The sequence below is a fragment of the Thunnus maccoyii genome, chromosome 2 (assembly GCF_910596095.1).
Source record: "Thunnus maccoyii chromosome 2, fThuMac1.1, whole genome shotgun sequence".
In the NCBI taxonomy this organism is placed as follows: Eukaryota; Metazoa; Chordata; class Actinopteri; order Scombriformes; family Scombridae; genus Thunnus; species Thunnus maccoyii.
The window spans coordinates 37174458-37189460 of record NC_056534.1 but is presented as its reverse complement, the minus strand read 5'-3'; the positions used below and the strand labels follow the sequence as shown (position 1 = coordinate 37189460).

At 41.3% G+C, this 15003-nt stretch overlaps 2 protein-coding genes and 1 long non-coding RNA gene across 5 annotated transcripts; 1 reads left to right on the top strand and 2 right to left on the bottom strand.

The window, feature by feature from the left end:
• Positions 1–50: 50 nt before the first annotated feature.
• Positions 51–5317, bottom strand: pld6 (phospholipase D family, member 6). 3 transcript variants are annotated; one of them, XM_042431701.1, is made up of 4 exons: positions 5080–5317; positions 3361–3539; positions 2882–3111; positions 51–1014 (listed from the first exon to the last, which is right to left on the bottom strand). In XM_042431701.1, the coding sequence occupies exons 2-4, from the start codon at positions 3537–3539 to the stop codon at positions 746–748; spliced, it is 678 nt and encodes a 225-aa protein (XP_042287635.1). In that variant the 5' UTR covers positions 5080–5317; the 3' UTR covers positions 51–745. The 3 variants fall into 3 exon arrangements, with proteins under 3 accessions (XP_042287635.1, XP_042287628.1, XP_042287623.1); XM_042431694.1 differs by having other exon boundaries at positions 5023–5114; XM_042431689.1 differs by lacking the exon at positions 5080–5317 and adding an exon at positions 4878–5073.
• Positions 5318–5419: 102 nt separating this feature from the next.
• On the top strand, positions 5420–8605 carry LOC121910479 (transcription elongation factor 1 homolog). Its single transcript, XM_042431713.1, has 4 exons — positions 5420–5518; positions 5856–5981; positions 6079–6149; positions 7302–8605. Exons 2-4 carry the CDS (start codon positions 5866–5868, stop codon positions 7364–7366), a joined length of 252 nt encoding a protein of 83 aa, XP_042287647.1. The 5' UTR covers positions 5420–5518; positions 5856–5865; the 3' UTR covers positions 7367–8605.
• A 2876-nt stretch (positions 8606–11481) lies between these two features.
• Positions 11482–14584, bottom strand: LOC121910489. Its single transcript, XR_006099678.1, has 3 exons — positions 14361–14584; positions 12764–12852; positions 11482–11624 (listed from the first exon to the last, which is right to left on the bottom strand). It is a non-coding gene; the product is annotated as an uncharacterized LOC121910489 (long non-coding RNA).
• Between the last annotated feature and the right edge of the window lie 419 nt (positions 14585–15003).

The window sequence follows — 15003 nt, the reverse complement described above, 5'->3', positions numbered from 1 at the left end:
AGGAGCGAAACCACAGCTGCGGGGCTCTGATGCAACAGACCTGTCAACACTGCAGTGTGAAACCGGGTTTTTATTGGTGCCTGATACAGCAGCAGCACATCCTGAACACTGGATCTTTAACCGCCAGTGTAATTCACTTATACACAGAGTGGACTGTGGACTGGTTTCAACAGTCATTAAATTCAATTTCCTAACTAATCTATGTGCTGTACTCCCTCTAGTCTTGAGGAGGAAAATGTATCATGTAATAGATTATTGATTATGTAATGACCAAGAAGAAAGAGTAATTGATAACGTCAGTGGAGATCTTTAACAAAAGCAACTGTAATTAAGTCATGTCAAATTAAGAAATGTTCTCACCTTAAAAACAAAAAAACAAAATCAACATGGATTCCACGTCCTGAAACAGGAGAAATCTCTTTAGAACTGGACCAAACCTTCTGTTTTGGATCTTACTCCCTCTACTGTCCATTTCAACAGGGATTGTTTTGTATGGAGAATTTAAAGAAAACACACAAAAACCAGGAACTCTTAACTGTAGACTTGGCCTAATAAATTACATTAAAATTAAACCAGAAACTAATTTAAACTGCCTTAAAACTCCTATAATCTCAAACAGTAACTTACAAAACTAACAGCACCTCCTGATATCATGAAAAGATCCACCACGGAGGCATTTTCTGTCCAAGGTGACACTTCTACCTCAGAGGTTCATGAGCTCTGACACAATATTCCTTTTGGCTGATCAGTTATTAGTTCTAGAGGTCATGTGAGCGGGTTTTTGGTCGTTTGACGGGTGGTACTGAGCCGGGTCGTTGTGCGCCCACAACCTGTGGAACTCCTTGATGAATGGTTGGACCAGGTCTGGCTCCTCAGTGACGAGGATGTTCTCCATGTTGCTCTGCACTGCTGTCAGCGTCCAGTTGAGGGAGCCCGTGATGAGCAGCCGGCCGTCCACCACTGCAAACTTGTGATGCATGTGCACGGAGCCCACGTCGCACCGTACGCAGATCCCTGGAGAGCAGATTGAAAGTTCTTCAATGTCTTAATGTCTCCAGTATCTGCTATGAAATTCTGCACCAAAAAGAATGGTGATGTTCAAAAGTTAAAGTCTGCACTTTAATCCTAGGTGCTCTTTTAAGATTGAAACATCAATATACTGTTTGTTTTGTGAGTTTTTAAACGGACAGTACTGTTGGTGATTTGAGGGGTTGTAAAATAGAAGGCTACAACAAATCTGAAAGCATATAAACCTCTCCACTTTCACTACATAGATTATTCGACCCCACTGCATAATACTACTTCCAATACTGAATCTTATCGCGAAATACAGTCTCGCTGCATCTGAAATCACATTCTACGCGCTACAAACCCAACATGTGTACTATCGTTCAACATACTCATGTGTGAATAAACAGCAGGATGTATCTTTTCGGAGGCACTGAGCTGTAATTATCATGTCACTTCCTGAGAGCCTCCTTGCCGGTTGGAGACGTGTAACCATGGCAACCCATGCCAACCTAACCACTACTGGCATCTGCCATACTAATTTTAAAAAATATATTATGCCTCGCAAAGTGAAACCTTAGACGTGCACTTAAAGTGAAGCACTACTGACGTTACGCCAGAGCTGACTTCACTGTCCGCCATTGTCTGTTATGTTGTTGTTGTTGTTGTTGTCAATACTGCATTGCATTGTGGGATATTTATACCAGTGTAGTGTCCAGTGCTTACATACTGTAATATTTACCCGTAAACAGAATGCAATTGACATACTACTGGTTTCATACTAAGGTTTCAGACATACTGAATAGCATACTATTATTACTATTATTAGCATACTAAATAGCATGTTAGCATGGAGCTTCAGACACAGTATCTGTCTCTACTTGTGTAGAATGGAAACCATACTCATCTTGTTGTCTTGAGTATTTCTGTTCCAAGAAAGCTGTCCTGTACACCTCCCTAATCACTGTGTGTAAATGCCTTTTTGGCTTTTTAAAATATTATTTTTCACAGCTCGAAGTCAAGAGAGTCAGAAATGAACAAGAAGATGCAACAGGCGATACAAGTTTGGGTTCTTTCCTGTTTTGACCCCTTTAAGATCATTTTCCTTGTCTGTCTCTGGATTACCTCAACCAGTACTCACCTAGTGATACTAAACCAGTGATGTAAACTAAGCAGAAGCACTGTGCACTTGGTTCTTTTATATTCAAATAGCTGAGGATGAAAGGTTTCTGCAGGAAAATGACAAAATATAACAGACACTGTATCACAAGAGGAGTTGATTGTGCCAAAGTGGTTCTCATGAGGTATGCAGTCAACTTACACACACACGCACACAAAGAAACACTTTGCCTAATGAAATTTGTTGCCCTGCTTGCCAATTTCTTACTTACTTAATTCTTACTTAACAATATACCGTAGCAGTAATTTATTAAATGCAGATGGCTAACGGAGAAAGTGAGACAGCGTGAGTCAAACACGTGACACAAACTCTTTCAGATCTTTCAGAGCATGATGACTCTGACTCATAATAGGGCTTGTAGTGGCAACCTCCATTCCCCCAGACAGTTCCAATCATCTCTCCATTCACCACTGAGGAAACCTGTGAGACTTACTAACAATGACACTGATAGACCGAGAGCACCTTTTGTCAAGCAAGACCTGAGTCATCCTTCCAGTAAAATGATCCCACAGAGGTTAATGTGACTTTTTTTTTTAACAAATAATATCTAAGGACAAAATTGGATTCCCTGGGTCTTTATGTTTGAAGTTTCTTGGCATAGAGAGGCTACATCAATATGACTGTTAAGGTCACACAGTATGAAGACAGATAGAAAAAAATGATTTGAAAGAGAAACAGATCTGTTTCCCTTACCAGCCTTGCGGAGGACTCCTATCTGGGAGCCAGTGATGGCAGCGTAGTGCTTGTCAGTGAGGACTCTGATGGTCACACTCCTGCTATGCAGTGCTAGTACAGCCCTGCTCAGGTCCATGTTGGAAAAGGCAAAAACACACAAGTCCAGAGTGGAGGAAGCAGACAGGATGTGGCGGAGAAGATGGGAGAAGGAGGTCTCCAAACCATGAGGCAATGAGCAGCAACAGGCACTAGAAGGGCAGAAAACAAGAGTGTGTCTACTTACTGTATTAGCTGCAGGATCTTTCATAGGATGTAATGGCTAACTTTGGCTTTTAGGTCTGATTTCCCATGGAAAAATGTATTCAATAGATAAAAGAATTGTCCTGTTAAATAAATAACTGTGGGAATGAGTAATGGTAAATACATTGAAAGCATCAAGCGGCTTCATATACTTGTGTGTGTATATATGATAAGCACAGTGAATATGTCTCACTTACTGAGTTGAAGAAGGAGTGAAGATGTGTTCCACACAGGCCACCTCTGAGGGGAAGAAGAGGACCTCATTGAGACTTCTTCCAGGCCTGAAGCGACGCAGGAGCCAGCCAAGCAACTCCGCACTAAGTGAGACTGCCACCACCCCCAGGCCGACCACCTTCACCACCCACATCACTGACATCTCACACGCAACAAAACAATGTTTAGGAAACTGTATGTAACACAAATGGTTTTTATGTTATGTATAAACATAAAATGTTTGGTGATTATGGACATTTTGATACAAGTCTTATACAAAAATATGATTATCATATCCCTACAGTATGTTTTGTAGCACTGAAATGATTGGTTAATCAATTAGTTGTTCGACAGAGATCACTCACCAAGACTTTGGATAATAGATTCAATTATTTAGTCGTTTACCAAGTGAAAAATTCCAAATGTTTTCTGGTTCAAGCTTCTCATTTGTGAGGATTTGCTGTTTTTTTTCTGCTTTATATCATTGCAAATTAAATATCTTTGGTTTTGGTCTGTTGGGAGATGTTACTTTGGGGTCTAAACAATCCATTTAAAGAAAAACTGACAAATCAACAAATTAATTGATAATGAAAATAATAAGATTTAGTCGACTAACTATTTGATTGACAAAAAATAAATCATAACTACTTTGATAATTATTTCATTCATTTATAAAATGATCTGGTTCCATCTTCTAAAAAGTAAAGATTTGTCATAAATAATAGTAAACTGAATACTTTGGGGCTTAAGACTGTTGGTTAGATAAAACAAGCCATATGAATATATTGCCTTAGTCTCTGGGTAAAGATGATGGGTATTCATCACCATTTTCTCTACATTTAATCTCTTTGAATGTTGTCATAATAACATAAAACTACATATACTGACAGTGTATTGTTTGTTATTGTACATTATAAGTTGTGTATTTAACCATTTGCCTGAAGGACCTAACACATCACAGTGACATCCAGACTTGGCCCCACTGTGAGCCTCTCATGTGTCAGCATTACAAAGTGTCCATTTCTCTAAAAGATAAAAATTCAACAAATGTTCTGTCTGCTGCATGATTAAAAAGATTTTTTTGCACCACCAGCTAACGTCTTAGTTTGGATTAGGAAACGGTTAAAACTGTTTTTGTGGATGGGATATTTTTCATCACAGTGGTTAGAAAAACCTTTGAACATTGTGGAAATACCTTCAGAATGGCAGCAAGTGTTGCTCTATGACCTCCTGAGGTTTAAAAACATCTTTTTTGAGAAATGGATGCATAGCTTTGTGAATAATTTAATGTTAGTACATGAGAGGCACAAACTGGGACATTTTTTAAATGTGATAGCAAAGCAACTTGGTTAAATACTCACACATGACTAAAACAAACTTTAATTTAAACCAGTGTTCAACGGGAACATTGATTAGATTCATTTGGTAACAAGGTGTTGACTTTTTGCTTGGTACAAACAAACACAGGGTCATTTTTTTAAGTTTTCATATCAACACCTACCAGAGAAAAAACCCAGAGGAAAGAAGACAGAGCACAAACGCTGACTAACTTGTCGAGATGTTTAAAGAGTTAATAAGTCAACATGTCCTCAGGCATGTCTAAATATCGTTTAAACACGGAGACGTTTGGCTGCAAACAAACACACCAGGGCTGAGTTAGCTTCTGTCGCCACCAAGCGGGAACAGTTTGACAGACGTTTTACCTCTTCTTCTTCTGCTTCTACTCCTTCTTCTTCTTCTTCTTTAGGGTTTATTGGCGGTTGGCAAACCAGCTTAGAGGAGCATTATCTCCACCAAGAGGACTGGAGTGGAGCGTAAAACAAGAGATTATAAAGGAAATAAAAAAAACTTCTGGATTATTTTAGATAAATCGGCTTCTTTTAAAAGCTTCATAATGTCACAGTATATCTTGCCTGCTGTTTTCCTCAAGAGACCTGACAATGAAAAGTCATGATGGTGTTTACTGTCAGACGCTGTTTCGTCACTGCCAACCAGCTTAACTGACATGTGACGCAGCCAATGAGTCATCGCGATATTTCACACTCGCTCCACCAATCATTTAACAGGAACCGTTGCCGGTGCCGGGACTTGTGTTGGAGCCTTTTCCTCATTACAGCAACGTGTATTTTCCTCAACTAAAAGGTAAACAAAATGAAAACTTTTTGAAACTAGAGGACAGTTAACAATCACGACATGTTTAATAGCTCGAGTCGAGTCCTGATGGAAGATTTATTTCCTATAAGAGTCCGTTTAACTCGTCTGTTTATGGTGATTCATGTTGTACTTGAGATCAACAACAAACATGCTAAACGTTAGCCAGTATATTTGGACAACAGCTGCTGGTTTATAGTTGTAATTCTGGCTTAGAAGTATTTCATGATATTTTTTGTTTGGTTTGATATTTAACGTTACACATTGCACACATTCCCCTTTTGTTTTCTCTTTTTCTCTCTCTCTCACACACACACACTTGATTCAGCTTTTGAGCAATGGGTCGCCGCAAGTCCAAACGGAAGCCCCCTCCTAAGAAGAAGATGACGGGGGATCTGGAGACGCAGTTCACCTGTCCATTCTGTAACCACGAGAAGTCATGTGATGTTAAAATGTAACCAAAAGCCTTACACAACTCTTTCAGATGTTAGTCGTTGATTTGTGTGGTGGGAATTGTTGCCAACTTATCTTTTGCTCTTTTGTCTCAACAGGGAGAGAAGCAGAAATACTGGGATAATATCATGCACGGTCTGTTTGGAGGAGTTCCAGACACCAATTACCTGTATCCTTATTCATACATGAGTTTTATAGAACAACAATTGTGCATGTACATGTTGAAGCCATCTGTGTTAGCTTTTGAGCTTGAATGTTAATGCTTGATCATGGGAACAGTAGTTGACAAAATAATCTCACCTGAAGGTCCATTTATTAGGAGCTTTTAACCTGATCTCATGGCCCTCATCTACACAAAGTCGTCTTCAGTTGGCCTCCTTTATTTTGCATTAATGCCTCCCTTCAGATTCAGTCTTCCTCAGTGTGTATTCATTTTTAAAGTTGTCTTATCAGTCCAGTTGTTCTCAAAAAAAACCAAACGATCATCGTCCTCCTTCGAAAGTGTCTCCACCTTCTAAAATACTTTTTACCTTGGCCTCTACTCGCTCTATTTTCTATAATTGTGTGATCATTTCTAGTCTTTCTTGTGTATATTTCCTGCATGTTATGAGGATATGCTCTACTGTCTTATTCTCATGGCTCATTTGTTGTCACATGACCTAATTGTGGCGCTTAGGTCACGTGATAACAAGTGGTCGTATATGGGGATGAGATTATATCTCTCGTCAGTCCACCGACTATTGGTGGATGATTTTACACCTTCCTGGTCAACGCTATGTCTGGTGCAGGTCTGGCGACAAAAGACAGCAGATGTGTACGTCTGGAGTTTATTCAGTCTCTTATCTGGCCAAGTCACCGAGGTAGTGTTCAGCTTTAGTAAACCTTAAAGCACGATATGACCACCCGTTGTTTGTGTAAGTGGACCTTGAGTTAAGATCATTTTATCAAGACTACTTTAACAGTCAGTAACTACAGCTCCCATGAGGCTTTGACATGCTGTCATTGTCAAAGACTCAAAGGAGGTATCGCTGTCAAGAAAATAATATCTATTTATGTTTCTAGTTTCAGCATTTTAAGAACCACAGATAAAGAAATGCATTGTTTAATGGAGGCAGGTAGAAGCTAGTTTGGGAAGTGAGAAAGACTATGACTGTAATTACAGTAATTGCTTGATCTTCAACATAATAGCAAAGGATACTTTGCAGAGAAGCAGTCACATTTTCTTTATCCTTCGGTATTGATTTCCAAAGTTCATATCATCCTGCGTCAATGTAACTCTTGGCAACAAAATCTTTTGTATCCTTAATATGTTGCTCTTCAGATCTGTCAGAGCCAGTCGATGTGTACAGTGATTGGATAGATGCCTGTGAATCAGCAAATCAGTAGCCCTCATGGAGCAGGAGGCTTTTCAGGAAGAGGATGAGGATGTGTCTGGTGGGCCTGAGCTCATTAGGAGCATCCTGGTTAGAGGACATTTTTGAAACTTTTTTCTTTTTTTTTTTTTTTTAATTTACTGGTTTCTGTATGGTCACTTGGAAGTCTCCTTTTCAATATGAGGTCCTTGGCACGAATGGGCCCTGAAGCGCTCCTGTTGTCTTCTTCCCTTTCTGTGTGAGGTCTCAGCCAACACCTGTAGTTTTGACTCTTGAGATTTATTACTTAATTTGTTCATTGCAGTGTATCTTGACTTATCGTCACACATTGAGCAGAGCCTTCTGCTTTCCAATACATGTTTTTTTTTTATTATTTGTGATGGGTTTTAAAGATCCTTTAGATGCAATGTAGACAAGCCTTTAAATAGTAGTTTATTTTGAAGATTAGAAAATAAGTTCCTGATTTTTATTTTGCTTTTTAATGGCTAGATATTGTTAGCTGAAGAATGTTATTTTATACATCAGGCCTGTAGTGTACGTAAATCTCATCCTGTCATTATAATGTGAAATCTCTTTGGCTGTGGACAGAAACTGCTTGAAAACAAAAGCATCAGTAGGTGCATTTAAAAGTTGAAAACCCTCTCTTGAGACTAGCATCAGATGTAGTCGGAGGAGAGGAAGTGCTCCGGATTTGTTTCACTGCCAGATCTTCCTCACAAAGTGGGAACGAAGTTGAACACAGCTCAGGCCAACAGGAATGCTGTGATGATTTACTGTCACTTCACCTCAATGCAACATAAGTCTTTTTGTGTTTTTTTTTTTTTTTTTCGATGTTTGCAGCACTAGATCACCCATGTTGATCACCCTCAGTTAAGCATGATTCACAGTAATAACTACCCACAGCTCTCCTCGTCCTCATAAAGACAAGTTTTGTCGCAGCATTAGGTCATTCCACTGGAGAGAGGAACGCAAATCTACGTGTTTTTTTTTGGTTCGCTGCTTAGTTCTTCATGCATTCAGTTTTTCTGTTGATTGAATCATTTTTTTGGTTTACATGTTCACACAATTAAAAATTTCAAGAAGTGCAAATAATCTTTGTGATTAAACGCATATGTACAGAATAGTGTAATCTTCTCCTGACATCAAGCTGTAATATTGAGTGTTTATTTTCCTATGCAACAGTGTTGAATAGCATAAAAACAAGCTGTTTTTAAACACAATGGAAATAAAGGAGCAATAAGACTTGACATCACCAGTAAGTGTGGGTTGCTTTTCATTTTATTGTATGTATGTATAAATGAACATGTTACATTTGTTACACAAAAAATCCAGTTAAACCAGTACCTGACTCAGTTTTTTAAAAAGTATTTTCTTTTTATGATCAAGATGTGGTTATCTGACCTTGATTTGAATTAGTCATGATGGTCTTAATTTATTTATTTTCGAAGGAAATAGGAAAGCAAATGTTGTGATTCAGTCTTAAACAACGTGAATGTCCTGTACGGTACTGAGCACCAGCAGCTGGTTAAAAAAAAAAAAAAGTAGATTAATCTTCACAGTAAAGACATTACAGTTGGGATTTAGATAAGAAATCAGAGTTTAATAAAGAAAAAGGTAGAATATTCTTATTCACAGAGACTTAAAATTCAAAGTGCTGCAATAAACATGAATGACTCTGCTGTTGTGTTAACTATAATACAGATTTAAACAGGCTCAAGTTCAATCCATCTTAATGACATCATCAACAACAACAAAACAAACTTCCAGCTCTGGTTTTGATTTATCATTAAACAGGTGTGTACGATGGAATACCCTCAGCTAGTGATTGCTCAGATGAAGAACCACAAGAACAACATTTATAGTTAAAATAAATAATTACAGCACTTAAATTCCAAGTAAAAAGTCTTCTGATCTACTCTCCTGTGGCATCTGTGACCGTGACACATTTTTCTAGGAGTCCAGCATCCATTCATCCCCACAGAGCACAGGATGTAGCAGATCACAAATGAAAGAAGACACAGTGTAGCGAGGCTGTGCACCAGGCAGGGCTGAGTGATAATAGATGAGATGTGGAGTCCCTGCCTGGGCTCTCCACCCAGAAAGAGTGTGTCCGTGCATGCGCGCACTGCACTGTGTATTGTGTTTGATGATGGACCCCAGCTGGAGAGGTATTGACGACGCCTTATGAAACATGGTGGAGGATGATTACAATGGAGAATGATTATCACTTAGTCTCTCCTCTGTCTCTGCATGTCGCCTCCCACTCCCTTCCCCTCTCTTCTATTTCTCGCCATTTTTCTCTTTTCTCCTCTCCTATTCAAGCACGTGAGGTCAAGTGTCACTCCGTCTCCGTTGTCAAGGCTGCCAATCACCCACACAGTGAGTGCGAGGCAACTGTTGCCAAGGAAACAGAGCGATTCGGTTGCTAGGCACCTGGAGCTGTGCTCACAATAGTCATTTTGTTGCTTAGCACACACACACACACACACATGCATACACAAATACACACAAAACCACAGAAACGGCTTTGCTCAATCAACAAGTTTACACAACGTCAGAATGAAATTTGTATAAATTATAATTACACACTGCTAATAAATAAGAGATTTGCTTACGCAGTGGTAAGAAATCAAGGGATAGTCAATGATAAGAGTGTAATTTATCATGTGCACATTTGCAAACAGGTGCTTGTACACTGCTGAATTTGCAATGAAACGTTGGTTTTCTAATTTATAATACTTAGTAATAATGCTAATGTACCAAAAATGTACTCCAGTATGTTTTATTCCAACACCTTTTCTACCTGATTAATCAGCATGCCCCAACGTCCAAGAATTCTTCCGGCCCACACCTCAACTTGATCAATAAAATACATAAACATCCATCATTCTGACTAAAAGTAGTTACCCATAAAATAAATCAATCCCTTATTTCCCCACTGGCAAGTGGACCCAGTGAACCTAGCTGCGATGTGTGTGTACTCTTACACGGGGATGTATCTGTATGCTTGTTTTCATGAGCTCCATCAATCCCCTATTTCCCTACTGGCATGTAGATCTTGTGAACCCTCATGCAGTTTATATATATATGTGTGAGTGTGTGTGGTGTGTGTGTGTGTGTGTGTGTGTGTGTGTGTGTGTGTGGGTCTGAGTCTCCATCATGACAGCCAGTCAGCTGAGCCGCTTGCTGAAATGTCAGCCACGGGTGCAAGCCTTGACATGTCCTCATGTGTTACTGTCTCCTGTTGCTGCTGCTACAGGCATCAAACTTTCACACATTTTTAGCATGAGCTGGGGAGTCAAAAATAGTGTGGAGTGCAAAAGTAGTTGGTAGTGCAGTGGGGTGATGGTTATGCATTGGTATAATGTACCATCCCATGGCATTGCAGTTGTTAACATTTCAAAAAAGCCATATTTGGCACCAATTTTGCAAATGTCAGACTTCCATTCAGTATGAGGAAAATGTTCGGTGCAGAGTGTGAAGGGCTATGAAAGACACTCATCAGCTGATAAGATTATAGGCTCACTTGTGTGCACGACTGACTGACAAGGGTACGTAATCAAGAAGGTTTGGAATTAATGTCTGAGTCTGAAGACTTTTGTGTTAAGCTCCCTGAACTAATGCCCAGGGGGGTTTAGCTAAGCGGTCTTCCTCACCAGCGCCTCTGCAGGAGGGGCTGAATCTAGCCAGCCACACAAACTCATTTCCTCCACAGGTGTAAAGAGTGACATGGTTGATAAACCTACGATGATAAAAACCTTTTCAGTGGCTGGATTTGATTTGGGCACCTGGCTAGCCCTGATTGCATTCTATTTAAAAACCTCTCTGATTGAACAAAATAAGCCTTTCCCATAAAAAGTCACCTCTGGATGCTTAATTAAAAATCCTCCCCTTCAGCCTTCCCCCCCCGCCGCCAATGTCTGTGTCACCTCCTCAGTTTGGCTATACATTTATATCTGTCTGCCTGGTCTTCTGCCATTGTAATCTACTGAATAGACTTCTGCTTTTGGTCCAGTGTAGATGATAAAGCTTCCACTCGACTACGCGTATTCTCAAGCAATAACATCCACATCTGTATTATCAACCCAAGAATACCCGTGGTCGAGACCGGAGCAAAGAGGCCCACCTCCTCCCCCTTCTCCATTCCTTTCTATCTCCTCCTCTTAGCTCTGGAGCTCATTCTCCTCTTCTGTGTTCATCCCTTCGGCTGAATGAGATTGCAGCGTGGAAGGACGAGGTCTGTGCGGAAGGCGAACCTTTAAGGACAGCACCTAGGATAAGAGAGACAAAAGAGATCATATTTATCCTTGAATAACAATACAGCAGCATTGCTCAGAGGCTACAATACATATTTCATGCAGACTTCAAGTCACATCTTTGAGCACATTGTTAGACTAATAGCCTGACTGTGAGCTGTACGCAATAGCCACACACACACACACACACACACACTCATACGCAAACATACAAGCAGCCTGCTATGCATCTTTACCTGAGCTGCACCAAGTAAACAGATTACACTGCCAACAGCTAGTCCCTTTGCTCTCCCTGGTATCAAGCAACCATTTAGCCAAGCGCTGAGGGAGAGGGCAGGCTCACCAATTATCAAATAGGTGTCAGTGTGTGTTACACTGCACTGAGGGGAGAGACTGATTACCAAACAGATGTTCAGCCCTCGCCTCCATCCCCTCCTCCTCCTCGCCTACTGCCTTTCTTCATTCCATTTTCCACTCCTTTTTCCCATCTATCTTCTCTCCTCTCCTCTTTCACACTGTTGGAAGACTCCCTGGTATGCCCCCCCCATCTCTTCCAACCCCCCCCGTCAACACACACACTCTCTTTCTCTCCTCCTTGTTCCATCCCATGGAGAATAAGCCTGACTCTTCCCTATCCACACTTGCCAATTAGAGCCACAGTAGTTGTCAATCAACAGGCTGAGGAGGAGAGAGTCATTGGGAAAAGAGGGGGCGGGTGGAGGGGGGTGGGGGGGGTGGGAGCAGCTCCCCCCGGAAAACTCGGGCTAGTTTACAAACATGACTTGCCAAACATGATTGACTCTCTCCTTCTCTTTTATTCTTTTCCCTTCTTCTCACTTCTCCTCTCAGCCTATCCTCTCCAATCATTGTGATCCATTTGTCATTTTTCCTACTCTCGCCCCGTGTTACTCTTCTCTTTTCCTACTTTTTCAGCCTCAGATCAGCTTGTTTATTCACTCATGCACACACATAAACAATACATCATCCTTCTCCATGTATCCCTTCACCTATCAAAGCCGCACAACATGAAACCTGACACTCTCTGAAAGTGGAAGTGCCAAAAACTAGCTGGGGCCATCACGTCGAGGAGATCTTGACACTCGTCTCCCTCATTACCTATACTCCTCTAGTCCTCTCTCCTCATCTCTCCTCACCTCCCGCCTCTTCCTCCATCCCAACTGTCCATGTCTGGGCTGCTGCTGATGACAACTCAAGTGGACGTGTCTTCTGTTCTCACCAAGAGCTGTGAAGAGATGTACGTAGGTGTCAGAGATCTGGTGTAAAAATACACCCCGCTGCCCTCTTCACTACACAGGACCGGTCTGTGTCTGCTCGGTGTCACTGGAGTGTCTCTGTCTAATTTGAAGACATGCAGCGGTGTAGTTTGAGCCGTGCATGTGGGAGCTAAGCTATGATAGCATGAGTCTCACATGCAATGGGTGTGCCTGCAGCAGCAGTTTTGAATGTATGGACCATCTTAAGGCCTTTTTTTTCACCTCAGTTTTACTTTTTACTCATCCTGCATCCACATATTTATAATAAAACTTTCATTTCCAATAATTCCTCTATTGACTGCGTAAGTACTTTATTCCATGCCGAAAGACATCTGGTTTGTATTCATAAGAGAATCAATTTCCTGAATTGACTTGATTGAAAGTGAACTGGCTCCAGCTGGAGGACCTAATGAAAGAAAATCGGTCTGTGTTTCATATTTATGTCTGTCATATTTATGCAACAGACGTATCAATCCTTTAATGCACCTGCTATTTCAGATAGGATGCAAAATCACAAAGTGGCTGTGCCAGAGGCAAAGACAAGACAGGCTTGAGATGGAGACAGAGACTGAGCGGACGCCGGGCCGCTGCTTGCACATTACTGCTTAATTGCTTGGAACTAAAGGCGCTGTTATGAGGAAGTTTATGCTTATGCCTGCAACAGCAAATCTTTCCAGCCATTTTGGCTACACTGTGGAGTCTAATAGTCACTACCCAGACAAAAAAATAAATGACTCACTGATGGCTATTGGTACAAATTCAGCCTAGGGTGCAGAATAAAGAGAGTCATTGGCCAAACTTTCAGTGACAAACTTAACAGAGACACTTTGGTTTTCTTAATCTTTCTGGGCCTAAATGGCTCCAGTTGGCCTACTAGCCCAGATAAGCAGACATCCACACACCACTGTAAAAGTGCAGATAGCCAGCACCTGTCCTCTACGTGACAGGCTTGGATATGAAGCTTTCTTTGTTTGTAAATACATCCGCTTCCACTGACAAGGAGAACCCAGTTCAGTTCAGAGTGGCAGGCATGGATTGAGTCTTTAACCCTTTCCGGGGTGTGTGAAAGAGATTTCTAATCATCTTTGTCTTCTTATCCACCGGCGCTACAGAGGAGGAAGACACGCTGACACGCTGCTGTTGGTTAAATGTTAAAGCTGCGTGCAGGTGCAATTCTCATCAAGTGATTTGATAGGCACTGGGGAGTGATGCTGATGGGACCAACCTGTTTAGTTATCAAATCATAAAGCGTGCCAACGGGAAATTGATCGGGCGTTAATTTCGTGCCACGTAGAGCTACAAATCCAGCTCATAAAGCTTTCATATACAAGTCTTGTTTGATTATCAACAAATATCTTGAATTATCAGGACAGTCTAAAGTGATGGGACCCGGAGCAACGCCACGCCGCGCTGTGAACTGTGTCCAATACGTTGTTTGTGGCAAATAAACAGCGACAAAAATATACATTGAACTTACCGTTATGTCCATCCTTTAGTCAGCTCCGTATGCCATACATTGTATCCATGCTGAAGTGTGTGAGAATAAGCAATACTGTGCAGGGAAACGCCCCCCCTCCCTGCCATTCCTTTCTCTCTTGTGCGCTTCTCCTCCCGCTTGTGGGGAATCACATAACCACTCCTTGTTTTTTCCATCCTCTCCGAGGGAGGGATGGAGCGATGGAGCCTAATGCAGCAGCATCAGCATCCCATGCAACTCCACTGCAACCTCTCACCTCTCCTCTCCTCTGCTCTCCTCTCCTCCTCCTCCTCCTCCTCCTCCTCTGCTCCTCTCCTCTCATTCTGTCTTGCCCATGCCCATCCAGCCCCTGCCGCCGAAGAGCATGCCCCACAGTGCAGCGCTTCCCAAGCTGGGGTGCGGGGGCCTCAACGGGGCCACGATGGAGCTCCTGCTGGGACTGGTGACATAAAAGAAAAACATAATAATAAAATTAAGAACGTGAGTTTGCGGTTAGGAAAATGAATGCAGGTTTTTATTTTTTCCTCAGTTCTGATATTGCGCTTTCTGGGGATGTTTTATGACTTCTAATGTGTTCCTCACTGGAGAATTAATTTCACCTTCTCCATTATGTTTTTTCTCTCAATAAAAAACATTAATGTAT